Source organism: Crocodylus siamensis, chromosome 6 (assembly GCF_052110815.1).
Source record: "Crocodylus siamensis isolate JL-2025a chromosome 6, ASM5211081v1, whole genome shotgun sequence".
Taxonomy (NCBI): domain Eukaryota; kingdom Metazoa; phylum Chordata; order Crocodylia; family Crocodylidae; genus Crocodylus; species Crocodylus siamensis.
The window spans coordinates 3,461,122-3,488,206 of NC_143400.1; the positions used below are offsets into that span (position 1 = coordinate 3,461,122).

Here is a 27,085-nt window from a genome sequence, read left to right on the forward strand (position 1 = left end):
CTGCCCCCGCGGCTGGGCCAATCAGCACGGGGCTGGCGGAGGGAGAGACCAATCAGCAGGTGCGGAGAGGAGCCGGAGCTAATCCGACGGCTAGGAATGGGGGGGCTGGGCTTGAGGCGCCAGCCAATGGGCGTGGGGCCGGCCCCCCGCCAGCGGGCCGGGCCTGGAGGAAAAGGAGCGGGCGGGGAAGCTGGGGTGTCGCGTAGAAGCGCAGCCGGGCAGGGCGCACCCTGGGCGGGCAGGTCCCGCCGTCATGTCCCGGTGGTTTTTCCCCTGGTCCAGCTCCATCAAGAAGCGAGCCTGCCGCTACCTGCTCCAGCACTACCTGGGCCACTACCTGGAGGAGCGGCTCAGCCTCGAGCAGCTCAGCCTGGACCTTTACCAGGGCGCCGGCGCGCTCCGGGACATCCACCTCGACGTCTGGGTGCGTCCCGCAGCGCCCCCCACCGGCGGCAGGCCCGGGGGGCTCGGGGAAGAGGGGAGGCAGGGCCTGGGGGAGGGAGATGAGGGCAGGAGGGACCCAGGGCCTGGGAGAGCAGGGCAGCGTGGAGGGGCAGCGGGAGAGGTGAGCCAAGGGGGAGCAGGGAGGAAATAGGGGGCAGGGCAGGGTCTGGGGGGAAGGGTTAGGGGACAAGGCAGGGTCTGGGGGCAGGTGAAGGGACAAAGGGGCAGGGAAGGGTATAGGAGGGCAGGAGAAGGGGTCAGGCCAGGTTCTGGGGGAAAGGTAGAGGGGTCAGGACAGCATTTGGGGGCAGGGCAGGGTCTGAGGAAGGGGGCAGGAGAAGGGGGCATGACAGAGGTATGAGGGGGAAGGAAGGAGCCTGGGGGACGGAGGGAAGCCAGGTCCTAAGTGGGGTGGGGGGAGATGCGGGCAGGGAAGGGGCATCGAAGCAGGAGGATGTGCCCTGGCTCCCCCTACTCCCTGGCCCCCCACAAGGAGTGGAAGGAACAGGGATGGGGCAGGGCAGGGGCCAGGGCATGGGGAGAGCAGCCAGGGTTGGGGGGATACAGGGCGGGAGCCAGGCCATGCAGCAGGGCCGTGCCTCATTTTCCACCCGCTCTTCCAAGCTGAGCCGTGCCCTCCCGCCGTGCAGCAGGGCGCCCCCCGTCCTGGGGCATTAGCGCAGAGCGGAAAGGGGAAGGAGCCAGGCCTGTGCCCAGGAGTGCCCTGGCCTCAACCTCGATCTCACCCTGCCCTGGGTGGCACATGACCCCGCAGTGACTCAGTGCTTCTGCCAGCCGGACGTGGGGAAACCGGCCTCCCATCCGGGCCCCCGGCTGGAGCCTTTGTGTGGAGAATCCAGGCGTCCCTGCTCCCAGCCCCACCTGCTCCAGCTCCGCGTTGTAGTGCTGGCATAGACCCCGGGCCTCCAGGCTCCCCCCAGCCCCCGCTGCCCTCCCAAAGCTGGAGGGAACCCAGGCGTCCACCTGTCCCCGTGACCCCCCTCCCCACCCCCCAGCCTATTCTTAGCTTTCCAGGAAGACACAAGCACCCCCGTCTGCCTGTGTCCTGGCTGGGGGGTTGGGGAGTGCCCAGACCCCTGGGTTCTGCCCCCAGCTGTTGGGGAGGCCCTGCCTCAGTTTCTCTGGAGATGACTGGGGAGCCTGTATCTAGGGCTGGGTGGGGGCAGTTGAGGCACACCCCTCTGTCCACCTGGCAGGATGGGGGAACTGGCTTCATTCTGGGGGGGGATCTGGGCCAAGGTGCAGCCAGCTCTGGGGTGCGGCTTCAGGGAATGGCCAAGGGGAACAGGAAGTCCTGCCTGGCGCATCAGCTGGAATCTGGGCCAGCCGGTCTGATCCGGGTGCGGGGTCAGCGCCCCCATCTGGCCCAGGGTCTGAGTCATGCGGATGTCTGGGTTCTCCTAGCTCAAGGAGGGGAGCAGGGGGTGGGAGCCCAGACACCTGGGTTCTTTATCTGTCATGCCTTGGCTTGCTATGTGATGTGCGGCGCCTTTCCTCCCTCAGTTTCCCTCCCCCTAGCAGGGGAGTTCTTCAAACAGCCTGTGGTAGAAGAGGCCCCATACCCCCGCCCCCCCATGTTGCCTGCATCTGTTACACTCAGTTGGTGATGCATCCCACCCCAGAGCCAGCCACAATCCTGGCAAGGGCTCACATGCCCCCAGCCCTATTGCTCTTCCCTCCCCCTCCCCCCAAATCAGTCACATCTCATGGCTCTGTCCTGTCCCCGCAGTCGGTGAATGAGCTACTGGAGTCGGTCAATGCCCCTCTGGAGATTGTCGATGGCTTCATCGAGAGCATCTCGGTCGCCATCCCCTGGGCCGCGCTGGTCACGGAGAACTGCACCGTGGAGGTCACGGGGCTCCAGGTCACCTGTCGCCCCAAGGACCGCACAGGTAAGGGGGTAGGGAGGGGACTTGTGAGGACTCCAAGGCTCCCCTTGGAGCCTGCGCTAAATGGGGATAGACCGAGTGGGGGGCCAGATGGGAGGCTGCCTGCTGTGAGTAGGGGGCACTGTTGGTCCTGAAACATGGACAGCCACTCTCTCCTAAGCATACGACCCCAGCCCAGAGCTGGAGAGAGCTCAGGCATCCGGGCCCCCAGCTCTCACCCTGCCATCCCCCTGCGCCACCCAGAGCAGGAGAGAACCCAAACATCCAAGCTCCCAACTCCCCTAATCTAAGCTTCTCCCTACGTACATACAGAAGCTAGGGGAGAACCCAGGTGTCCGGGCTCCCAGCTCCTCCTGGTCCCTGGGTGGCAATGGGGGGTCTGACCCCCTGCCCCCCTCCTCCCCACAGGCTCTGCAGGCATGGAAGCTCAGAGCTGGGCCTCGAGCATGACGACGAGCCTACAGCTGGCCAAGGAGTGCCTCAAGGAGCAGCCCGAGGAGCCGCCCCAGCCCCTTGAGGGCCTCGAGATGTTTGCCCAGACTATCGAGACAGGTGCGTCCCTGGAGGGGGGTGGGGTGGCAGGAAGGTGCCGGAGAGTCGGGTGGGAACCCAGGAACCCAGGGCTTGTCCACGTCTTCCCAGAGCTGGAGGGAACCCAGGCATCAGGGCTTCCAGCCCCCCACCCCTGTTCCAATCACCTTGGACCCCTGTCCTGGAGCCAGTGTTACCAGAGTTGCCCGCTACTTTGGGGTGTGCTCATTTATTAGGGCTAGGGTCTTGGTAATTCTATCAGTGTGCTGCTTGTGTCACTTTGTGTTTCTATTATGGAGCTATATCTCTCCCTTCTGCAAGCCCCCACCCCCAGTGGAGCTATCTTGCAGGACTCAGTTCAGTGGGGCCGGGTTCCTCCAGTCCCCAAATCTCACACACACACACACACACACACACACACACACACACACACACACACACACACACACACACACACACACACACACACACACACACACACACACACACACACACACACACACACACACACACACGTACGTGACACGCCTGACCTGGCCGGGTTGATCAGCATGGACAGGCTGACACCCTCATATGCCAAGAATCAGTTCCTCAGAGCAACAATAACCCCAGTCAGACACAAGCACACAGTTAAACAGAATACCTCCGAATCCGGCTGGGTGTCCGTCTGACACCCTCATGGGCCAGCGTTCAGTTCATTAGGGCACGTCTGAGCCAAACTGGGTCAATCAGCCTGTACAAGCTGATCCCCTGATGTGTTTCGAACTCAGCACGTCCCAATCTTTTAGCCTCTTGATGAGCAGACCCCACGGTATTTCTGGGCTTCACAGGGATCTTTAGCTTAGGTAAGAGGGGCGTTGCTACAGAGCAAGTGGAGAAAGAGAAGTAAAGAAGGCAAAATATACCCAATTACCACCAGTTTGACTATAAAAATTATTTATTGCTAAGTAGATGAAATATATATTGACACTAGTAGTGATAGACATGCAGAGGAAAAACAAACACAAACAGTCACAGTATACTCTGGTTTCACTAAGTATTTGGGGAAACTTAGCTCAAGCTTAACTAATACAGTTCAAGTTCAGAAATCTCTGCTTAGAGGGAGAGAAGAGAAAAGAGAGAGAGAGCTGGGATCTCCCCAGTCCAAGGCACTCGGGCTGCAGAGCCGTCAGGTCCAAGTTCCCAGCACGATCCTTGAAGGGAGACGATCTGCCTCCTGCCGCCTCTCCAGAAGAAAGCGAGTGGTGTCAGCACACACTGCGCTTCTTTTACAGATTTTTATACCCCCAGTTCAGCTTCTTTTAAATATTTTCAATAGTGTAAATCAAATTGTCTTTTCTATTGACAAGGGGTTATCTGGGTGGAACATCTCAGGAACTTGATCGATACTCAGGAAACACCTACTTGGAGCCAGCTTGACATTCCTCTGGATAGCAGATAGACTTGATGGGATATCTCCTGGTGTCTTCAGAAACAATAGATTGCAGCATCAGGGTGTTTGGATTTTTACTTGGTGTGAACAAGCCTCAGCTTAGCATGACTTTTCCAGATCTTACTATAGTCTTTTAACAGACTTAAGGCACTTACTGGAGTGTGCATAACCTGTTGTGGAGAGGACTTCCACCAGTCGTCTCGGGAAAAGTATGACAACACGTGTGGCCAGGGCTCCAACGGGCTGGACGCCGTGATGAACCCTGTGCCATTGTTCAAATGCTGCCCGTACCCCCTCGGACTCGGTCTGTTGCCTCAGCATTCCCTAACCCGGGAACCGAGTTGTAGCCAATTAAGTTTACATCGGCCTCCCATAGTGGGACCGGGGAATGGCCGGCCCGAGATGCCTAGTAAACTTACTTTTGCTTGTGGGGGGGGAGGAAAAGTCCTTTGTAAATCCAGATTAGAAGTGGTCTGATAAATGCCGAGCTGGGTGTGGGGTTGATGAGCATTTGAAGCACGGCTTCCCTGTCGTGCCGTGCTCCCCTGCTTCGCTGATCCCAGGATTCACTGCAGTCTCTGCTTCAGGCCTTCTGTTCTCCATCTCTCATGTAAATGAATGGTCATCTGTTCCCATCTCCGATGCAAATGAGCCCTAGGGCAGTTGTTTCACTTTTGTCACCCTTATCTGGAGGGATTTAGGTGTGTCTCGCACTGCATCTTAATCAGCTTCTGTTTGGGGGGCGCGATTCTTTGTGAGTCAGACAGTCTGTGTCCTGCCAGGATTCCCCAAGAACATGGAGCTGACCGGTCACACCGGGGGAGGATCCAGGCTCTCAGACCCCCTGCTCTGACCCCACCTCCTGCTGCCCTCCCAGGGCTGGAGGGAACCCAGGCATCCAGGCCCCCAGGCCCCCTGCTCTGACCCCCCCCGACCCCACTGTCCTCCTGCTGGAGAGGACCCAGGTGTCTGGGCTCCCACTCCTGATCAAACTCCCCCCACAAATGAGGAGAGAACCCAGGTGCCCTGTTCTTTACCCCACTAACTCTTGGTAAGCATCCCTGTGCCTCAGTGTCCCCTGAGACTTATTCCATGTTTAAATCTCTGTGAATTGTTGGGGGGGGGCAGTGGGTGGGAAGGGCTGGGGGGTGTCAGGGGACCAGAGAGGGCTGGGGGGCGTCGGGGGCAGGCCAACTGGCCTTCTAATGCCGCCTCCCCCCCTGCAGTGCTGCGGCGGATCAAGGTGACTTTTGTGGACACCATTGTGCGGGTGGAGCATGCGCCCGGCAGCGCCCCTGGGGGGGTGGCCCTGGAGCTGCACATCAAGAGGTACTGAGGAGACTTCTCACTCCTGGTCTGGGGGGCATTTGGGGGGGCAGACCCTCAACTCCTCCCCCCCAGTCCCTGTCACCACCTGCGCTAAGCTGGGGAGTCCCTGCCCTAGGGGCCATGTTGGGGGCATCCCTGTCCAGGGGGAACCCTGACCTGAGGGGATGCATTGGGAGGTGAGCCATGACCTTGGGGGGCGCGGAGGGTGAAATCCTTGCCCTGGGGGGAGCGCATGGGGGTGGTTGCCAGTTAACGGGGTCCCCACAGGCTGGAGTATTGTGACGAGGCGCTGCGGGATCCTGGCCCGGCGCCGCCTCCTGACGTGCACCAGCTGCCGGCCGTGGTGCGCAAGGTGCTGCAGCTGCGCGGCGTGCGGCTCTGCTACGAGGACCTGGCTCCGCCCCCACCGCTGGCCCCACCCCAGGTACCCCGCCCGGACGCCTGGCTCCCTCTGGCTCTGGAAGGGCCGGGGGCCCAGAGGCCTCGGTTCTCCGCTGGCCGCAGCAGGGAGAGGTGGCGACTGCGGCTGGTGGTGGTTGTGGGGGGACCCCCTGGCTCATGCCCCCTCTTCCTACCCCCAGGCAGGCGCCCCAGCTGCCCCCCCCAGCACCCCCCTGCAGATCGGCAGCTGCTCAGGATACACCGAGGTCACGGTCAAGGTCAAGCAGAACGAGGCCCTGCCTGGACCCAAGGTGGGGGCTGTGGGGGCGCTCCCATAGGGCTGGGCTGGGGGCACAGGGTGGGACGGACCACTGGGTGGGGAGGGGGTTGGGCAGGGAATGGACAGGGTTAGGAGGGTTCATTGGGCTAGTCTTGGCAGGAAAGGGCAGGTCTGGGAGGGTCCATTGGGCTCATGGTGGGGGGAGAGGACGTGGACTGGAAGAGTCCATTGGGCTGGTTATGGATTGCGGGGGTCAATGGACCAGGCTGGGAGGGCCCATTAAGCTTCTAGTTGTGCTGGGGTGGGTGGGTAGGGTCACTGGGCCCCTGTGGGTGCTTGGGCTGGAAGGATCCATTGGGCTGGTTGTGGGGGGGGAATTGGGCTAGGCTGGGAGGGCCCATCGGGCTGGTCAGGTGGGGGCAGCATGGGGAGACCCCACCCTGAGTGTGCTGTGCCCCCAGTTGGAGCTGGACGGGAAGCTGGGCTCGCTGCACCTGCTGCTGGCCCCCGAGCACGTCGCCGCCCTGCACAGCCTCCTCGCTGCCCTCGGCGCCTCCGGTGAGAGTTTGCGGCAGGGCCTGGGGGGCAGCGCCTGGGGTCCCCCTTGCCCCTGTTCCTCTGCCTACTCCTCCCTGATCTCAGGTGCCGGCGGCCCGCGGGAGAGGCCCAGCAAGAGCCGCCCGCTGGACTCCGAGGACCTCAAGCTGATCGAGCAGGACCTGAACCAGCAGCTGCACGCGGGGCTGGGCCCAGGCCGGCCCGACGGGGCTGACAGCTTCTTGGGTAGCGAGAACGGAGGTGATTCCCTGCCCCCCTCGACCTGGCGGTGCCCCTCACTCCCGACCCACAGCCCCCTGATGCCCCTGCTTCTGCCCCCAGAGATGTTCTTCTCCATGGTCCCCCTGACCAGCAGCATGACCTCGACCCGCTCGGTCGGGGAGCTCTCCGACATTGACCTGGACAGCTCCGTCCACAGCGACTACGGCCCTGGCCCCCTGCAGCCCCCTGCCTTCGCCCCTGGGGTAAGCGCCCCCGGGAGTACAGGTTGGGAGGGGGCCGGGGGCGAAGCTACAGCTCTGGAGGGCTGGGGGTAGAGCCTGGAGGCGGAGGGATGGTCGGGGAATTGGGGGTGGAGTGTGGGGCCAGGGCTGTGGGAAGGGGCCGGGGCAGAGCTGGGGGAGCTTGAGGCTGGGGGCAGAGCTAGTGGGACTGCGGGGCGGGGAGCCTGTCACTGGGAGCGGAGCTGGGGGCGGAGCCTAGGGTTAAGGGGTGGGGTTAAGGGATAGTGGGGTAGAGCAAGGGGTAGGAGTGGTGGAGCCTGGGCAGGGGCGCAGCTAGGGGACAGGGTGGGATGGGGTGGAGCCTGAGGGCTAGGGACAGGCTTAGGGGTTGTGGGGAGAGGCTGGGGCGGAGCTAATGGGTGGAGTCTAGGGCCAGAGGCGGGGCCAGGGTTTGAAGTAAGTGTAGGGAGTGGGTCTTGGCAAGTGAGGGAGGAGCTGGAGGAACCTGCAGGGCAGGGTTAGAGCACTGGGGGGGCAGTCAGAGGCTCGGGGTGGAGCTGGGTTAAGGCTGCATGCTCACCCCCCCCCCCCCCGTCCCTGCAGCTGATCCTCAGCAGCCCCCGGCGCTTCGGCCACTCGCCCTTCGCTGCCACCGTCCCCGGGCTGGGCAAGCTGCAGGGTGAGTTGGGGGTCTCGTCCGCCCTCTCCAGCTGTGGGTGGGGAGGGAGGTCTGGGGGTGAGAGGAGGGGTCCGGGAGCCGGGACGCCTGGGTTTTCTCCAGCTCTGTGTGCCCTCCTCTCTTCTAGGCAAGCCCCCCCAGCCGGACAGCCTGCGCCCCGAGACGCTGGTGCGGGTGACGGTGGGCGGGCTGACGCTCACGGTACCCCACCAGGGCCCTGCCCCTGCCCCTGCCCCTGCCCCACCTCTGCCAGCCCAGGACTTCTTCACTGAGGTGGACTCCTGCAAGGACACTGCCTTCGGGGGCCGGGACTTCACCCCCCTGCGTCAGACCTTCGAGAGGGCCTGTCCCCGCAGCCACCTTAGGTACTGTCCTGCCCCGCCCCGTGCTGGCTTGTCTCTAAAGGTGGTCTCCCGCCCACATCTTGACCCTCCCAGACCCTGCTTAGCTTCCCAAGGCACATTTACAGCATGCCCAGGCATGGTGCCCCCTGCTGATTTGCCCCCTCTTGCTCCTCCTGCCCCCTGCCAGGCTGACGGCAGCCGCGGTGCAGCTGAGCTGGGAGCAGAAGGCAGCCTGTGGGCTGCACGTGGCCAGCGCGGACCTGGGGTGTGGGAAGCTGGAGGTCCTGGAGTGCCTGTGGCCAGATGAGGGGCCCCGGGTGCCCATCTACACTGAGGTAAGGGGTGGGCTGGGGTTGGGGGCGGGGGGCAGGAGCCTATCCCTGCCCCTTATCCCCTAGGGCAGGGGGCTGGAGTGGCCGGGGGCAGGGGCAGTGCGCTGGAAATGTCCTGGGGGGGAGAAGGGAGCCAGGAAGGGGCCTGATACCCTGTGCCCCTGCTCCCAACAGCTCCTGAGTTTTGCAGCCCCCAGCGAGGCCTCGGCTCGGCCCTGCACCCAGGTGCGCTATAAGCAGACGGAGCAGCTGCCCCCCAAGGTGAGCGCAGAAGGAGGGGCTTCCTGTGGCAAGGTGTGGGGCCAGGGGCAGGAAGGGGAAGGGGGAGGGCTAGGAGCAGAGCGTGGGGTAGTGAGGCCGAGGTAAAGGAGGTAATCTGGGTACTGGTTTGTACCTGGGCGACACTGGGGACGGGCCTAGGACCAGGGGGTGGCAGCTATGCCAATGGGGGGGTTGGAGGCCATGGGGGGTGGTGAATAAGATCAGGGACACAGCTGATGCCCAGGGAGATGGGTGGGGGTGTGGCCTGTGATCGGGGGTGGGGCCTATGCTTAGGGGTGGGAATTATGCCCAGGGAGGCCTGGGGCTTGGTCCAGGGGGCGGGGCAATCCTTGTGGGGGTGGCTTACGCCTGGAGGGCGTCTTGGGCTTAGGGGGCAGGGCCTGCGCCCCCACCCCACCCCACCCCACCCCACCCCACCCCTGACCATCCCTCACAGGGCAGGGGCCAGCGTCGGCGCGTGGGGGCCACGCGGAGCTCGGAGGTGGCTGTGGACCTGGCCCCATTCGAGGCCGAGGTGGACCTGGGTGCCCTGGACCGGCTGGCCCCGCTCCTCCGGCTGGCGGGAGCCGCGTCCCCCCAAGACACGCCACCCCATAGCCAAGGGGAGCTACACATGGTAAGGGGCGGGGCTTATGCCACCCCTAGGGAGCAGGACTGCTATTTTGAGGGCGTGGCTTATGGCTGGGGGCTCAGGCCTGGAGGCGGGGCTTATGCTTGGGCAGGTGTCACACCTGGGCCTGTGGCTAAGAGGTAGGGGGAGGGATTTGGGGGTGGGGCCAGTGTCTGGAGGCGGGGCCTACACTTGGGGCTTGGCCTAAGCCTGGGGGCGGGGTCAGTGTTCAAGTGTCAATTGGGGGCGTGGCCAATGCCCGGGGAGGACATTTTGGGCCTGGCCTAAGACTTGGAGGCAGGGCCTATGCTGGGGATTTGCACCCTGGGGGGCGAGCTGAGGCTCCTGGGTCCAACATGGAGGGTGTGGCCAGTACCTGGGAGTTTAGGGGCAGGGCATATGCAAATGAAGCGGCCGCCCCCTTAACCCTCGGCTTCCCGGTGCCAGGCAGAGTGGTCCCCGGCGGGGGAGCGGCGGGTGGGGCTGCGGCTGGCGGCACCGCAGGCGACGCTGCGCCTGGCGTTCCCGGTGCCTGACCTGCGGGGGCCGGGGGCGCGGCGGTCCTGGGCCCAGAGGGCCGTGCGGCCCGAGAGCCTGCGCCTGGAGCTCAGCGACTTGGTCCTGCGCTCGGAGCTGCACGTTGCCCCCAGTGCCCCCCCGGCCCCCGCCCACCTCGAGGCCTCCTTCAGTGACCTGCACGGTGAGTTGGGGCGGGGGTGAGGGACCCAGGCGTCCGGGCTCTCGGCCTCCATCCCCTCTCGGGGCTGGAGAGAACCCAAGCGTCCCGGCTCCTGCTCCTGCTCTAACCCAGCCCCACCGCCCTGCCTGGAGCTGCAGAAAACCCAGGCGTCCTGGGTCCTAGTCTCTCTTGCGAGGATCCTCCCACGGCTGGAGAGAGAACTGAGGCGGCCGGGCTCCCAGCCCCACTCTGTTCTCACCGACAGGCTCCACTGGGAGCCCCACAACCCCCAGCCCCCCGGTCTAAACCCCCAAATCCCTGCCCCCAAGAACCCAGGCGTCCAGGCTCTCGGCCTCTTGTGCCATAATCTGCCAGCTCTCGCTGCCCAGACCCAGAAAGCGCCCAGGCATCCGGGCTCTTAGTCCCCTGATCTCCGTCCCCCAGTCCCAGGTCCCCTCCCACAGCTGGAGAGACCCCGGGCGTCTGGGCTCCCAACCCTCTCCCCCAGTCCCACCCCAGCTCCAGGGTGAAGCCCGGTGTCCGGGTGCCTCTCGTTACAGGTGTGCTGGAGGACGGGGCGGGGGCTGAGGTGCCTTGCGTGCGGCTGAGCAGAGCCCTTGACCCGGCAGCCAAGGGTCCCGGCAAGGCCTATCTGGTGCCAAAGTGAGTGTGCTTTGGGGGAAGGGGGGGTCCCTGGGTTCCCTCTGGCTCCCGGAAAGGTGGGGCCTGGGGGATGAGAGCCCGGACACCTGGGTCCTCGGGGGCGGGGAATAGGGTCTGGGGCTTCCAGAGCAGATGGCCACGAGCCTGGATGCCCAGGCTCCCTCCAGCTCCGGGAGGCGGGTGGGGCTGGGGGGCAAGAGCAGTGAGCAGGGGCCTGAACGCCTGGGTTCTCGGGGGGGGCGGGGATGGCGAGAGCAGGGAGGGGCCGAACCCGGACACCTGGGAGAAGGGACTTGGGGGTTTAGACCGGGGGACTGGGGCTTCTGGGACTTGGGGGCCCAGACACCTGGGTTCGCTCGGTCTGTTCTCTGATCCTCACATTCTGCCCCCCAGGATCACGCTAACCCTGAGCCCCCCACCCGGCCTGTCTCCCTGGGACCTGGGGCTGGACAAGGCAGAGGAGCTGGAGGTGTCGCTGGCCGAGAGCCCCTGTGAGCTGCCCCCGTCCGAGGCCTCGCCCTTCTCCTCCAAGAGGACCATGTATGAGACCGAAGAGGTATGCAGGCGGCTCCCCGGTTCATCAGCCCTGTTGGCAATGGTGGGGGGCCCTGGAGTGCAGGCTGAGCAGCCCCCTGGGAGAACTGACCCTGGGGGAACTGAGGCAGGAGGTGCCTGTCCCCTTGAAGGCTTTACCCCGACCCCCCAGATGGTGATCCCCGGGGAACCCGAGGAGATGGCGGCCTTCCAGGCGGCCACGACCGAGGCCTCGCGCTGTGCCCTGGAGGTGACGCTCCCCAGCGCCCACATCTTCCTGCCCAGCAAGGCCTTCTACGAGCGCCTGTACAACAGGTAAGGCAGAGAGCCCGGGTGTCTGGGCTCCCGCCCCTGCCCCGCCACCAGTCTCCTCCCAGAGTGTGGAGGGGACCCAGGCATCTGGGCTCCCACCGCCCCCCCTCCACTAGCTGACACCCACCACCCATTGCTCGTGGTGAGACAGGAAGGGGCAGTGGGGAGCAGAGCTGTGCCAGTCGGCGAGGAGTGGGGTCTAGGGGATTGGAGGGGGAGGGGGGCACTGGGAACCCGGACACCTGCGTTCCCTCCAGCTCTGAGCTGGGGTGGGGGGAGAGCGGGGGTGAGAAGCCCGGGCGCAGGTTCTCAGCTCTGGGAGAGCAGTGGGGGCTGGGGAGTGAGATGGCGGGGGGCTGGTTGCCTGGGGCCCCCCGGCGGGGCTGAGTGTGTCTGCCCCCCACCTCCTCCAGGATCAACAACGACCTGCTGATGTGGGAGCTGAGCTGCCCCCTGCTGCGCTCGCCGGGACCCGCGGGGGGCGCTGCACCCAGCCCCGGCCTCTTCCCTGGAGCCCCCGAGGTCTCCGATCGCTTCCGCATGTGCAAGTCGGCCTTCAAGCTGGGTACGGGGGAGAGCGGGCAGGCTGGGAGCCCAGACGCCGGGGGGGAACGTGGTTTGCTACCCCAGCCCCTCCCGTGCCTCGATTTCCCCATGTTCGGTGCTTCTCCTCCCTCCCCCACAGACTCGGACTCTGAGGACGAGGACGCCCCGTTCCCGGGGGCTGAGGAGGGCAGGGCCGGGCACCGCAGTGGGGAGGGGCCTGGCTCGCACCCCCAGAGCCACTGCTCCGTCGTCTTCAACATCCTCAAGGGCCGTATCACGGCTCTGTGCGACGCCAAGGTGAGGGGACGCAGCCCAGAGCCGGCTCCCTGTGCTGCTCAGCTGCTGGCACGTCCCACCCTAGAGACAGCTGCATCCCAGTGAGGGGCGCTGCATCCCCGGCCTGGACAAGCCCCCTAGACCCAGCCCCACAGGGAACTGCTGGCCTCTGACCTTTGCCCCCTGACCCCAGGGCGAGGCTGGTCAGCTGGTAGCCAAGTCGCACGGGGAGCTGGTGCTGGATGTGGACAACTGCACCATCTTCAGCGTCTCCCAGTACAAGGGGCAGGAGGATCTTGGCTACCTCTGCATCGAGGCCGAGAGAGTCAACCTCTACCATAACGGTATGGCTCGCCCTGACGCGCGGGTTCTCCCCGGCTCTGGGAGGGGATTGAGGGTTGGCGCCAGGGCAGGGCTGGGAGCTCGCACACCTGGTTGTCTCCAGCTCCGCAAGGGCATGGAGGGCTGGGGACGAGAGTAGCAGGGGCTGGGAGCCCGGACACCTGGGTTCCCTTCCCAGCTCTCCCCCTCCTCTGTCCCTCTCCCAGCCGTGCTGGACGACTACCCCCTGCCCGAGCGCCTGGAGCTGTCCAGCTTTACGCCCCCTGCCCGGCTGCGCCCCACACTGTACCCCTCCGAGGAGGGGGTGCCCGGGCGCCCAGCAGGGGGCAGGAGGGACCAGCCTGCCAAGATGCTCGTGGCTGCCATCCGCATCCACCTCGACCTGGACAAGAACATCAAGGTATCAGGTCTGACCACGTATTTTCCCCCCCGCCCCCCCACCCCCGCAGACCTGGTCACATCCCAGTGAAGGACTCTCTCTCCTGAGTCCCAGCGCCCCCCAGAGCCGGCTGCATCTGTTCTGCTCGGCTGCCGACATGTCCCACCCCAGAAACAGCTGCATTTCAGCCCTGTGTCCCCTGTGCCCAAGGCCTCACTCCAGAGGCAGCTGAGTCTGTTATACCCAACTGCTGACGTGCCCCACCCCAGAGCTGGCTGCATCCCAGAGAGGGGCCCTGTATCTCCTGCCCCAGAGCCGGCCTCATCCCATCCGGCAAGACTTGTCCCCAGCCCCAGTCATCCTGTCTTAGGTTGTGTATCATTTGTTTGAAGAAAAAAATCTATTTTTTAAGTTTAGCCTGAACATAAATATTTATCCCTTCATTTTTTGGTGTATTTATGTATTGTTACACGTATGACTACCAAAATATCCTTTAAAATGATTTTGGATCAGGTTTAAAATTGAGATTAAATGCATGTGTTGTGTTTGCAAGGATAAACCCATTTTCATGTTTACATCTTACACTGATGCGTTCATTAAGCACGTGGTTGCAAATATGCCACTGATATTAATGGTATGTTAAGTTTAGAAGTGGATTAAAAACGATGTGATTTATCTGTATACATCGATCTTTTTAAATATATTTTTGTATATGTATGTTTGGAAACCCTTGCTTGAAAATAGAGCTTGATGCTAAGTTTCATATTAAACTTCAGATTTGATTAGGATGATTTAAATTAATATTATTAAATTGGCAATCATGATACTTCTGAGTCTATTATTATAACCATTAGTACGTTGTTAGTAGGTGTTCTCATAATCATTGTTACCTTATGGTTATTGTTATAGCATATTGGTAATAATTATTGATAATTACATAATTATCGTTATTATATCACCACAACCCTATGTGTAGGATATTAACATACAATGTCCATACAGCAAAAAATAGAACATAGAAATTTTAACTCATTGTCATAGCAAATGCAAAATTATGTCAATGATGTATTTCTAAGCCTGTATTTAAATATTTAAAGGTGACAATAAGAATATGTAAAGTACATATACTGATGAATGGTAGGTTTTAATTTAATTGTAAAATCAGTGTGTTTGAGCGTGTACATACAAATACCTATAAACAAAATAGGTGAAACTCATTCATGTTAATACATAAACTATATTGATTTAGGACAGCCCAGCCTCAAAGCCACAGCCCTTCTGAGGCTCCCCCCATGGTTTCTGACTGCCCCCTGCTGGTGCTGGACCCCCAGATCATCCCCCTTTTCCACCCCCCAGGAGTTCCTGGTGACCGTGCGGCTGGAAGGAGCTACCATGAGGCACTACATGGCCCTGCCCAATCAGAGCTGGTACACGCAGGTGAGACCCTGAAGTGGGGGCATCGTGTTGTGGGGGAGGGCATCTTACCCTGGGGCAATCGAATCCCAGGATAATGGTCAACTCTGTCCCCACCCAGAGGGGGGGCCCTATGCTGATGCCCCTGGGAGGTTGCGGGGCCCCCCCATGGGTCTGGAGTGCCCCCAAGTGTCCCAGCCCCAGTCTCACCCTGCAGCTCATCGAGTTCCTGGACGTCGTGGATGAGCCCATCCTGGGCTACGACCCCCCGACTGTCATCACGGTGCTGCACACGCACCTCTTCAGCTGCGCCGTGGACTACAGGTATGGGTGAGGGGGCGCCCGGATGCCTGGGTTCTCTGCTGCTCCGGGGGGCCGGCGGCCCGGAGCGTGTAAGGCTGGGAGCCCGGACTCCTGGGTTCCTCTCCACCTCTGGGAGGGGTGTTGGGTCTTGGCTGGGGGGTGGTTAAAGTCCTTCACTGCTCTGGGGTTAGAGCATGTGGGGCTGAGACTGGACGGCTGGGTTGTTTCCAGCTCTGGAGGGGAAGGTGCTGGGGGCGAGAGCAGGCGGGGCTGGGAGCCGGACATCGGTTATTCTGTCCCCACTCGGTGCCTCTTCTCCCCGCGCCCCTGCAGGCCCCTCTACCTCCCCATCCGGGTGCTCATCACAGCTGAGACCTTTACCCTGTCCAGCAACATCATCGTGGACACATCCATCTTCCTGCTCCGGTGAGCCCCTTGCCCCCGGCCCAGGCCCCAGCCCAGTCTCGACCCTCCCCCACTGACCAGCTTTCTGCTCCCCCCACACCCCGGCAGGTTCATCCTAGACGACTCGGCCATCTACTTATCGGACAAGTGTGAGGCTGACGCTGTCGACCTGCGCAAAGGTAATAGCGCCGCCCCACCCCCACCCCCACCCCCACCCTCTGTGCGTCCATCCGTCAGCCAGGGAAAGGCCCCTTTTTGCCCCTGTGGTGCCTTGGACTGGGCGTTCTGTTAGGCCTCTGAAGCTAAGCAGGACTCTCTCTGGTCAGGATTTGGAAGGAAGACCTAAGTGTCTGTTGGTAGGTTGGCAGTGGGGAGGTACAGGGGTCAGACTCCAACACATCCAAAGGCCAGTGGGGGGGATGTACCTGAGAAAACTGAAGTTACAGGAGGTGCCCTGGTTTCATAGTTTCATAGTTTCTAGGGTCGGAAGGGACCTGAGCAGATCATCTAGTCCGACCCCCCGCCACGGCAGGAAAAAATACTGGCGTCAAATGACCCCAGCAAGACGTGCATCTAACCTCCTCTTAAACACCCCCAGGGTAGGAGCCTGCACCACTTCTCTTGGAAGTCGGTCCCAGACCCTAGCCGCCCTGACCGTGAAATCGCGCCTCCTGATATCTAACCTAAACCTACCCTCTGCCAGCTTGTGACCGTTATTCCTGGTCACTCCTGGCGGTGCTCGGGGGAACAGGGACTCCCCCAGTGCCTGCTGGTCCCCCCTGACTAGTTTATAACAGGCCCCAAGATCCCCCCTCAGCCTTCTCTTGTGGAGGCTGAACAGGTTCAGGTCCCGTAGCCTCTCCTCGTAGGGCCTGCCCTGTTGTCCCCTGATCATGCGAGTGGCCTCCTCTGGACCCTCTCCATGTTGTCCACATCCCCCCTGAAGTGTGGCGCCCAGAACTGGACGCAGTACTCCAGCTGCGGCCTGACCAGTGCCGCATAGAGGGGGAGGATCACCTCCTTGGACCTGCTCGAGATGCATCTGTGGATGCACGACAGGGTGTGGTTGGCCTTCCTGACCGCGTCCCTGCACTGCCGCCCATGTTCATCTTGGAGTCAGTGATGACCCCCAGATCCTTTTCCGCCTCCGTGCTGTCAAGAGGGGAGTTCCCCAACCTGTAGGTGTGGTGCCGGTTGTTCCTCCCCAGGTGCAGCACCTTGCACTTGTCTGTGTTGAAACCCATCCTATTCTTGTCCGCCCACCCCTGTAACCTGTCTAGGTCTGATTGTAGCCTGTTGCATCCTTCCAGTGTGCCCACGTCCCCCCACATCTTAGTGTCATCAGCAAATCTGAACAGGGTTTTTACCCCCTTGTCCAAATCGCTGGTGAAGATGTTGAACAGTGCGGGCCCGAGGACCGAGCCCTGGGGGACCCCACTGCCCACGTCCCTCCAGGTTGAGAAGGACCCATCCACCACCGCCCTCTGGGTGCGGCCCTCCAGCCAGTTGGCAACCCATTTGACTGTGTGGGCATCAACACCACAGCCCCCAGTTTCTTAATGAGAACTGGGTGAGAGACAGTGTCGAAAGCCTTCCGGAAGTCCAGGAAGACGATTTCCACTGCTGCCCCTGCATCTAATGATCTGGTGATCTGATCGTAGAAGGCCACCAGGTTGGTCCGACAGGACCTGCAGAGCAGGTTCCTCTGCTCCCCCACACTCCTACAGCTAGGAGAGGACACAGGCGTCCAGGCTCCCAGCTTCCTCTGCTCTAAGCCCTCCCCTCCCATACCCCTCCCAGACTAGGGAAAGTAGGGTCCCAGCTGCCTCCACACTTATCCCACAGCCCCCAGTTCCACTCCCATAGCTGAAGAGAACCCAGGCGTCCAGACTCCCAGCCCCACCTCCCCACCCAGAGCGGGGAGAGAACCCAGGCATCTGAGAGCTGAATCTCTCCTCTCTGGGGCTGCAGATTATGTGTGTGTGTTGGACGTTGACCTGCTAGAACTGGTCATCACCACGTGGAAGGGGGACACGGCAGGCAAGTTGGTGAGTCCAGGCTGGCTTGGTGGGGGTAATTGGGGCTGGGAATATGGGGACTCTTACTGGGCTCCAGCTGGATCTAGGGTGGGCATCGGGGATATGTGGTGTCTTGATGGGCTGTGGCTGGCTCTGGGGGAGGTGTTGGCACTGGTTCAAGGCCTGCGGGGCCTGACCTTGGCTGCCGTGGCTCTGTTCCTCCCCAGAGCCAGCCGCGCTTTGAGCTGCGTTGCTCCAACAATGTGCTTCACCTCCACACCTGTGCGGACTCCTGTGCCGCCTTGGCCAACCTCCTCCAGTATGTTGTGAACCGAGGAGACCTGCACCCCCCGCCCCGGCCCCCCAGCCCCACTGAGATTCATGGCCAGAAGGTACAGGTAGGACTCGCTCAGGCTGGGCCGCGAGGGGAGACCAGAGTATGAACAGGACCATAATTCCTAAGCTATAATGCATGCACGCACGCACGCACACACACCTTTGTTTTTCAAGGGCCCCAAAATGAAAAGATTTGTGTTTGCTATAAGTATCAGTTCTTACCCCGTTTCTAGTGTATGGTGCATCCAGCAGGGATTTTGTTTGGCCCGAAGTGGGTCCTTTGGCCCCACCTCCTGGCCCAGGCACGGGGGGCAGCCCAGGCCATGGCAAATAATTGTCTGCCCCCGTTCACCCCCATTCTAGCTTATCACCAGTGCATGCTGTTTCCAGCAGCTGGCTTTGGTGTGGAAAGACTCGTGTTGTATTCAAGACAATACGGTATTTCCTACCTCTATCTAAGCAGGGTCAGTCTAGGTCAGAGCTTGGAAGGGAGACCAGCCTGATTTGCAGTTGGGTCTGTCTTCATCCCTCCTAGCTAAGCTGGGTCAGGCCCTGGAAGGGAGACCATGGTGGGGGTCCTGTTCCCACCCCCTCCTTATTCTTTTTGCCGCCCCCCCCCCCCAGCTGTCGGAGAGCCCCGCCTCCCTCCCCTCCTTCCCTCCTGCCGAGACGGCTGTCATCAACCAGCGGGACCTGACGGATGCCCTCATCGACACGGAGCGCGGCCTCCGGGACTTGGATTCCCAGCCAGGTACTGGGTGGAGGGACTGGTGGGACTGGGCGCGGGGGACTTGAGAGTCCCTTCTCACCCTGGTCCCCACCGCCAGGCAAGGAGGGACTGCGCCAGGCATCGCCCGTCTCCGTGTACCTGTTCCCAGGGGAGAACGGACGCCCTCCTGCTCCCGGCCCAGCCCCTGGGACCCCTCTGGATGAGGGGCCGGAGCCAGGGTCCCCCACGGGCAGCAGGGTGGAAGGGGAAGCTGTCGATGCTGATGACTTCTGCATCCTGGATGCCCCTGGCCTGGGTATCCCGGTACGTGTGTGTGGGGGGAGGTGGGGGTCAGCGGAGGTGGGACCTGGGAGCAAGGGAGGGTTGGATCTGGGAGCAAGGAGGTGCATGGGGCTGGGATCTGGGGGCAGTTTTGGGGGAGTGGAAGGGAGGAGTGGGATGCACTGGGCTGGAGACCCGGGTGCCTGGCTTCCTTGGCTGGGGTGGAGCCCACCGGAGGGCTGGGACCTGGACCGGGGTCCTGTGCCCGCAGCCGAGGGACGGGGAGCCGGTGGTGACGCGGCTGGCGGAGGGGCCGGTCCAGGTGCGGGACGGGCACTTCTCGCGCCCGCTGGGCAGCACGGACCTGCTGCGGGCGCCCGCTCGCTTCCCCACGCCCGAGAGCCGCGTGCTGCTGCGCGACGTCTCCGTCGTCTGGCACCTCTACGGCGGGCGGGACTTTGGCAGTGGGCGTGGCCTCCCTGGACACACCCATTCCCCCAGGTGAGAGCCCTGCCCTCTGCTAGCCTGCTCCTGGGGACGGGGCTTAAATATGGACATCCCTGGCCAAGGGTAGGCGGCAGGGCTAGGTAAGCGGTGTGGCCAGACGTGGGGGGCAGGGCTGTGAGGTTGCCAGTCACTTCCAGGATAGGGGGTGGAGCTAAGTGAGGGGTGTGGCCAGAAGTGGGTGGGACCTAGCAGCTGCCATTCACCTGCTAGATAAGGTGGTGGGGCCAGGCAAAGGAAGTGGGGTTTCGGATCAGCGCGGGGGATTGGGATTAGGAACTGGGTTTATTGTTAGTGGCTGGAAGGAGGTTTAAGGCGTTAGGTTGAGGATTAGGTCCTGGGATTAGAACGGGGGCTGGGATAGCAGTTCGATTAGGATTAGCCAGAGGGGATGGGATTCGCAGTAGGTGTTACAACGAGGACAGGTAGGGGTTGGGATTAAGGTGAGAGATTAGGGGTGGGATTAGGGTTAGGGGTTGGGACTAGACGAGCTTGGGTTTGGATCACCTGTAGGGGCTGATGGGAGGGGGGTGGGGCCCGGGGCTGGCTGACTCCCGCCCCCCCATTCCCCGCAGGATGAAGCCCGGCTTGGGCAGCACCCGGGGGTCCCCGTCGCGGCCCACCCTTGCCAGCCGGCCCCAGAACACCTGGCGGGCACAGGGCGGCGCCGGGCGCCAGCACAACATGCTCATGGAGATCCAGCTCACCAAGGTGCGGGGGGCAGAGCATATCGCCTGCTGTTCACCTGCAGAAAGCCCACATCCTGTGGCGGGGGGCGGAGCTAGTTGGCATGGAAGGGATGGGGCTAAGGGAAGGGGTGGGGCCAGCCAAGGAGTGGGTGGAGCTAGTTGGGGCATGGTTAGGAGAAAAGGGGCTGGACTTCGTGGCTCCCTTTCACGTGTGGAACTCCCTGCCACAGGAAGTAAATTTGCTGGTTGGGCGTGGCTGGATGGGGCATGGCCAAGGGAAAGGGGTGGGGCTTAGGAGCTGTTCACCTGCCTCGGGTTAGGGGCTGCAGCCCGAGGAGGGATGTGACCAGGGCGAAGGGGGTGGCACTTAAGGGCTGTAGGCTCTGGGGCATGGGTTTGGGCTAGGCCTTGCTGACGGACCCCCTTTCTGCCTCCACCCAGGTGAGCTTCCAGCACGAGACCTATCTCGCTGGGGCGGAGGCAGGGCCCGGGGGCCCGCGGGGGGCGCCGGAGGCGGAGGAGCAGCCGGCCGGGCGCCAGGTGCTGCTGGTGCAGGAGCTGGAGGTCCGCGACCGCCTGGCCTCGTCCCAGATCAACAAGTTCCTGTACCTGTACACCAGCGAGCGCATGCCCCGGCGCGCCCACGCCAACATGGTAGGGCCCGCGGCCTGGGGCGGAGGGGGAGCTGGGGGCAATGGCAGCCCAAAGGGGTAGGGCTACGGGGATGATCGGGATCCCCCAGGCTGGGGTGTGGGAGGGACCTTTGGGGGCTCCATGCCGTGGGGGGCATGGAGCTAGCCTGGTGTCGCCCTCCCCAGCTGACGGTGAAGGCGCTGCACGTGCTGCCCGAGGCCGGCCTGGGGGGCCCCGAATGCTGCCTCCGCGTGTCTCTCATGCCGCTGCGCCTCAACATTGACCAGGTGACCCCTGAGCCCACAGGCACTGTGAACTGCCCCTAGGTTTTGCCCAACCCCACGGAGCCCCTGAACTTCCCCAGGCCTTGATCCCTTACCCCGCAGGGATCCTGACCTTCGGTAGACCCCGACCTATGACAGCCCCAAGGCCCTGATCCCTCACCCCAAAGGGACTTTGAACTCCGCTAGGCCCTGAACTCTGCTGCTTGACCCCGCGGACACCTCCTCCCTGGGGACCCCAGCGACACCCCCAGCACGGATGGGCGGAGACTCCCCCTCCCCAGCCAGCACTGCAAAATCAGGCCCAGGTTGGGTCCACTGGAGGGGGAAGATACTCCCCTCTGTTTTCCAGCCGGGGTGACCCTTTCCCTGCTGGAACCCAACATAGATTGCCCGCTTCCCTTCACCCCCCGCCCCCCAGTCTCTTCCCTGCATCAGGCGTGGGGGGCTCTGACCCTGTCTTTCTCCCCTTCCCCCACCCACCAGGATGCCCTGTTCTTCCTGAAGGATTTCTTCACTAGCCTGGCAGCTGGCATTCACCCTGTGGTTCCCATGGAGGCAGGCACGGAAGGTCAGGAAAGCTTGGGGCGGGACTGGGGTTGTTGCGGGGGGATGTGGGTTCAGGAGCCCAAAGTCCTGGCTGCTGCTGGGGAAACCGAGGCACTGAGGGGTGGGGGTGGTCTCTGCACTCGGTGCTTTACCAGTGCATCTGAGCACCGGCTTGGTGCAGTACTACTTGTCACCACTACTTGTCAGCCCCCGTGTGTGGGCTGGTGGGGAAGCTGAGGCTCAAGGTGGGCTAGGAAGGGCGGGTTCCAATCCTCCCTCCCCCCAACAAGCCCGCCTGGATGCCGGGCTCCGAGGTAGCCCTGTCCCCGAGCCAGAGTCCCTGGGGAAGGAGCAGGAAGGGGTGTCCAGGACCCCTGTGCCGGGAGGAGCGGACCTGACATCCTCCATGGAGACCATGTACAGTGAGAACAGCTCGTCCTCCACCGCCTCGTCCTCCGCCGACCAGCCCATCTACTTCAGGTGGGGACTGCGGCTGCGGGTATTGGGCCTCTCTGTGAGATGCGGCTGGCTCTGGGGTGGAGCATGTCAGCAGCTGAGCGTAACGGATACAGCTGCCTTTGGGTTGGTCAGGGCTGGGGCATCCAGGTCTGTGCTGCAGCTGGGTCTGAGGTGGGCTGTGCTGGCGGCTGAGTACAACAGATGCAGCCAGCTCTGGGGTGCGGCTGAGGATACAAAGCCAGGCACTGGGGTGCGGCTACCTCTGTGGGGGACACAGCAGCCGAGTAGAACAGAGATGTGGCTGCCCCTGGGGCAGGGCCTTGGGCACTGGAGATGGGGCTGAAATGCAGCTGGCTCTGGGGTGGAATGTGTCAACAGCCAAGTACAACAGACGCAGCCAGCTCTGGGGGCGTCGTTGCTGGGGATGCATGCTGTCCCCACTGGATGCAGCCAGCTCTGGGGTGGGACACTGTTCCCTGCCTGGTGCAAGCCCCGCCCCCTTCACCCACCCATCTCTCCAGCTCTCTGTCCTGATTGGTTGATCCCCAGGGAGTTCCGGTTCACTTCCGAGGTGCCCATCTGGCTGGATTATCACGGCAAGCACGTGACCATGGACCAGGTGGTGAGTGAGGCTTTGGGGCGGAGCCTCGGGGACCTGTCCAGGCCTCCAGTGGGGAAACGGGCATGGGGGGGCGGAGCCTTGGATAGGTGGGGGGTGGCTGTTTAACCCTTCGCCTCCCCTAGGGCACTTTCGCCGGGATCCTCATTGGCCTGGCCCAGCTCAACTGCTCGGAGCTGAAGCTAAAGCGTCTCTGCTGTCGGCATGGGTAAGTGGGGGCGGGGCCAGGGGCTGGGGCTGGGGGCGGGGCCAAGGGGCAGGGAGGCACCTGCCCTGGCAAGTAACCCTGCCCCAGCCTCCCTGGTTGCAAGTGAGGTCGGTGTGACCCACAGCCCCCACCTGCCTCTGCTCAGCCCTGTCCCACCAAGCCGTGTGTGGCCCTGTGGGTCCCCCTCTAGCCCACACTGCCCTGGGTGCTCAGCTCCCACCGTGCATTGTTGCCGCAGGCTGCTGGGGGTGGACAAGGTGCTGAGCTACGCGCTGACCGAGTGGCTGAGCGACATCCGCAAGAACCAGCTCCCGGGGATCTTGGGCGGCGTTGGCCCCATGCACTCCGTGGTCCAGCTGGGTGAGACGCCCGTCACCTGCCCCGCAGGGGGCCCTGGGAGCACGCGGGGGCGGGGACCCGGGAGTCTGGGGCGGATTTGGAGGGTCTAGAGAGGGGGGTGGAACTGGGGGAGCGGCCTGGGCTTTAGGGGAGTCCCGGCCCCCCCCCCCAACCTGTACCCCTCCCCCCCCCCCCCCAGTTCACGGCCTTCGGGACCTGTTCTGGCTGCCCATTGAGCAGTACCGCAAGGACGGGCGGCTCATGCGGGGGCTGCAGCGCGGCGCCGCCTCCTTCGGGACCTCCACGGCCGCCGCCGCCCTGGAGCTCAGCAACCGCCTCGTGCAGGCCATACAGGTGAGGGCAGCGACCCGGGCGTCGGGGGTCCCGGTCCCCGCTCCCCTCCCGGGCGGGGAGAGCACCCAGGCGTCGGGGGTCCCGGTCCCCTCTCACCCCCTGCTCCCCTCCTGGGCGGGGAGAGCACCCAGACGTCGGGGGTCCCGGCCCCCCGCTCCCCTCCCGGGCGGGGAGAGCACCCAGGCGTCGGGGGTCCCGGCCCCCCCGCTCCCCTCCCGGGCGGGGAGAGCACCCAGACATCGGGGGTCCCGGCCCCCCGCTCCCCTCCCGGGCGGGGAGAGCACCCAGGCGTCGGGGGTCCCGGTCCCCGCTCCCCTCCCGGGCGGGGAGAGCACCCAGGCGTCGGGGGTCCCGGTCCCCTCTCACCCCCTGCTCCCCTCCTGGGCGGGGAGAGCACCCAGACGTCGGGGGTCCCGGCCCCCCTCACCCCCCCGCTCCCCTCCACCCCCCGGGCGGGGAGAGCACCCAGGCGTCGGGGGTCCCGGCCCCCCGCTCCCCTCCCGGGCAGGGAGAGCACCCAGGCGTCGGGGGTCCTGGTCCCCTCTCACCCCCTGCTCCCCTCCCGGGCGGGGAGAGCACCCAGGCGTCGGGGGTCCCGGTCCCCTCTCCCCTCCCGGGCGGGGAGAGCACCCAGGCGTCGGGGGTCCTGGTCCCCTCTCACCCCCTGCTCCCCTCCCGGGCGGGGAGAGCACCCAGGCGTCAGGGGTCCCGGTCCCCTCTCACCCCTGCTCCCCTCCTGGGCGGGGAGAGCACCCAGGCGTCAGGGGTCCCGGTCCCCTCTCCCCTCCCGGGCCGGGAGAGCACCCAGGCGTCGGGGGTCCCGCTCCCCTCTCACCCCCCCCCACCCCCCCGCTCCCCTCCCGGGCCAGGAGAGCACCCAGGCGTCGGGGGTCCCGGTCCCCTCTCACCCCCCGCTCCCCTCCCGGGCCGGGGAGAGCACCCAGGCGTCGGGGGTCCCGGTCCCCTCTCCCCTCCCGCTCCCCTCCCGGGCGGGGAGAGCACCCAGGCATCAGGGGTCCCGGCCCCCCGCTCCCCTCCCGGGCGGGGAGAGCACCCAGGTGTCGGGGGTCCCGGCCCCCCGCTCCCCTCCCAGGCCGGGAGAGCACCCAGGCGTCGGGGGTCCCGCTCCCCTCTCACCCCCCCCCACCCCCCCCGCTCCCCTCCCGGGCGGGGAGAGCACCCAGGCGTCGGGGGTCCCGGTCCCCTCTCCCCTCCCGGGCGGGGAGAGCACCCAGGCGTCGGGGGTCCCGGTCCCGGTCCCGTCTCACTCCCCGCTCCCCTCCCGGGCGGGGAGAGCACCCAGGCGTCGGGGGTCCCGGTCCCCTCTCACCCCCTGCTCCCCTCCTGGGCGGGGAGAGCACCCAGACGTCGGGGGTCCCGGCCCCCCGCTCCCCTCCCGGGCGGGGAGAGCACCCAGGCGTCGGGGGTCCCGGTCCCCTCTCACCCCCTGCTCCCCTCCCGGGCGGGGAGAGCACCCAGGCGTCGGGGGTCCCGGTCCCCTCTCACCCCCCGCTCCCCTCCCGGGCGGGGAGAGCACCCAGGCGTCGGGGGTCCCGGCCCCCCGCTCCCCTCCCAGGCCGGGAGAGCACCCAGGCGTCGGGGGTCCCGGTCCCCTCTCCCCTCCCGGGCCGGGAGAGCACCCAGGCGTCGGGGGTCCCGCTCCCCTCTCACCCCCCCCACCCCCCCGCTCCCCTCCTGGGCCGGGAGAGCACCCAGGCGTCGGGGGTCCCGCTCCCCTCTCCCCTCCCGGGCGGGGAGAGCACCCAGGCGTCGGGGGTCCCGCTCCCCTCTCCCCTCCCGGGCCGGGAGAGCACCCAGGCGTCGGGGGTCCCGCTCCCCTCTCACCCCCCCCACCCCCCCCGCTCCCCTCCCGGGCGGGGAGAGCACCCAGGCGTCGGGGGTCCCGCTCCCCTCTCACCCCCCCCCACCCCCCCGCTCCCCTCCCGGGCAGGGAGAGCACCCAGGCGTCGGGGGTCCCGGCCCCCCGCTCCCCTCCCGGGCAGGGAGAGCACCCAGGCGTCGGGGGTCCCGCTCCCCTCTCACCCCCCCCACCCCCCCGCTCCCCTCCCGGGCGGGGAGAGCACCCAGGCGTCGGGGGTCCCGCTCCCCTCTCCCCTCCCGGGCAGGGAGAGCACCCAGGCGTCGGCCCCCCGCTCCCCTCCCGGGCGGGGAGAGCACCCAGGCCCCCGGTCCCCTCTCACCCCCCGCTCCCCTCCCGGGCGGGGAGAGCCCCAGGCGTCGGGGGTCCCGGCCCCCCGCTCCCCTCCCAGGCCGGGAGAGCACCCAGGCGTCGGGGGTCCCGGCCCCCCGCTCCCCTCCCGGGCAGGGAGAGCACCCAGGCGTCGGGGGTCCCGCTCCCCTCTCACCCCCCCCACCCCCCCGCTCCCCTCCCGGGCGGGGAGAGCACCCAGGCGTCGGGGCCCCGGTCCCTGCCCCTGCTCTCACCCTCTGCCCGACTCCCCAGGCCACAGCGGAGACGGTCTACGACATCCTGTCGCCCACACCCCCGCCGCCGCGGGTGCTGCCTGCCCGGAGGCCCACGCGGAGGCAGCGCCGGGGGCAGCCGCCAGCCGACCTACGCGAGGGCGTGGCCAAGGCCTACGACGCCTTCCGTGAGGTACTGCCCCTTTTTGCTGGCCACGCCCCTGGGTGGGGCTGTGCAGGAGGCGGGGCTTTACGGGGTTGGGGTCTTCCTCCCTGAGCCTGTAGAGTTTGAGGGGCGGAGGGGCAGCCCAGTGCCAGGAGCGGGTCCCCGTTTGGCCCAGTGTAGGCGGTTGTTTCCCAGAGACTCTCTGCAGTAGGGAGCTGCTGGGAGACTGGGACCTACTCCTGCCCGCAGCGTGGAGACGACCGAGGCGGCCGAGCCCCCGTCCCCCCCGGCAGGGAGTTCCTGGGGAGTGGGGTCTTCTAGTCCCCCCCGGGCCGGGACCTGCTGGGGTGGGGATACCTCCCAGTTTAACCCAGGACCTGCTGGGTGCCAAATTCTCCCAGCTGGACCCAGCCCATGGCCCCGATGGCCGGGAGCTGCTCTGGGAGAGTTAGTGACAGGCTTGGGGATCCCCTGGGGCTCCCCAGCCCCTACTGAACTGGGAGGGGCTGGGAGGCCAGTGGCTGGCTGGCCGTCGGGGGTCTGCCAGGGCCCGGCAGCCCATCCTGATCCCCCCGTTCCCTCCTAGGGGGTGCTGGACACAGCTCAGACCATCTGTGACGTGGCGGCCCGGGGCCACGAGCAGAAGGGGCTGCCGGGGGCGGTGGGGGGGGTGCTGCGGCAGCTCCCCCCCACCGTGGTGCGCCCCCTCATCGTGGCCACGGAGGCCACGTCCAACCTGCTGGGGGGCATGAGGAACCAGATCCGCCCCGACGCCCGCAAGGACGAGGCCCTCAAGTGGCGCCTGGACGAGCCCCAGGACTGAGCGCAGCCCGGCGGGACGCACGCAGCCCCCTCGGGCAGGGGCACGCGCCGGAGGAGCCCGGGGCCGAGGCTGCCGCGTTGCCAAATCTCTAGAGACTTCAGAAGAGGGGGGCTGCGGGCTCTGATCTGCTGCCCCCTCGCGTGGGTGCATGGCCCCCCACCCTGATGCCTGGACTGAGGATTAAAGATGCTGCTTTGGTTTTCAGCCCCACCCGGGCCCTGGCTCGGCTCCTTCCGGGGCGCCACTGCGGAAAGCGAGGCGCGGGCTGCAGGGGGGCCTCCGCCC

General features: G+C 64.8%; 2 protein-coding genes across 4 annotated transcripts in view; both read left to right on the forward strand.

Annotated features, from left to right (window-relative positions):
• Window positions 1-17,372, forward strand: part of TOP6BL (TOP6B like initiator of meiotic double strand breaks) — a 133,144-nt gene extending 115,772 nt beyond the window's left edge. Inside the window, exon 14 of the transcript XR_016443247.1 lies at window positions 16,354-17,372. The gene's annotated coding sequence lies outside the window, so the exon portion shown is untranslated. The remainder of the gene's footprint in view (window positions 1-16,353) is intronic.
• ATG2A (autophagy related 2A) lies at window positions 143-27,005 on the forward strand. Of its 3 annotated transcripts, none has more exons than XM_090054898.1 (42): window positions 143-424; window positions 2,195-2,357; window positions 2,763-2,906; window positions 5,544-5,646; window positions 5,914-6,070; window positions 6,228-6,338; window positions 6,769-6,865; window positions 6,950-7,105; window positions 7,187-7,329; window positions 7,912-7,987; window positions 8,115-8,352; window positions 8,519-8,666; window positions 8,838-8,924; window positions 9,382-9,561; window positions 10,003-10,255; window positions 10,795-10,897; window positions 11,291-11,453; window positions 11,604-11,746; window positions 12,157-12,308; window positions 12,429-12,586; window positions 12,759-12,909; window positions 13,114-13,307; window positions 14,643-14,723; window positions 14,917-15,023; window positions 15,336-15,428; window positions 15,516-15,586; window positions 17,379-17,455; window positions 17,653-17,823; window positions 18,386-18,512; window positions 18,589-18,794; window positions 19,024-19,253; window positions 19,832-19,967; window positions 20,387-20,599; window positions 20,764-20,865; window positions 21,346-21,430; window positions 21,699-21,888; window positions 22,417-22,489; window positions 22,612-22,694; window positions 22,933-23,054; window positions 23,233-23,387; window positions 25,852-26,004; window positions 26,564-27,005. In XM_090054898.1, the coding sequence occupies exons 1-42, from the start codon at window positions 254-256 to the stop codon at window positions 26,798-26,800; spliced, it is 6,003 nt and encodes a 2,000-aa protein (XP_089911024.1). In that variant the 5' UTR covers window positions 143-253; the 3' UTR covers window positions 26,801-27,005. The 3 variants fall into 3 exon arrangements, with proteins under 3 accessions (XP_089911024.1, XP_089911026.1, XP_089911025.1); XM_090054900.1 differs by having other exon boundaries at window positions 18,640-18,794; XM_090054899.1 differs by having other exon boundaries at window positions 17,653-17,817.
• The last annotated feature ends 80 nt before the right edge of the window (window positions 27,006-27,085 follow it).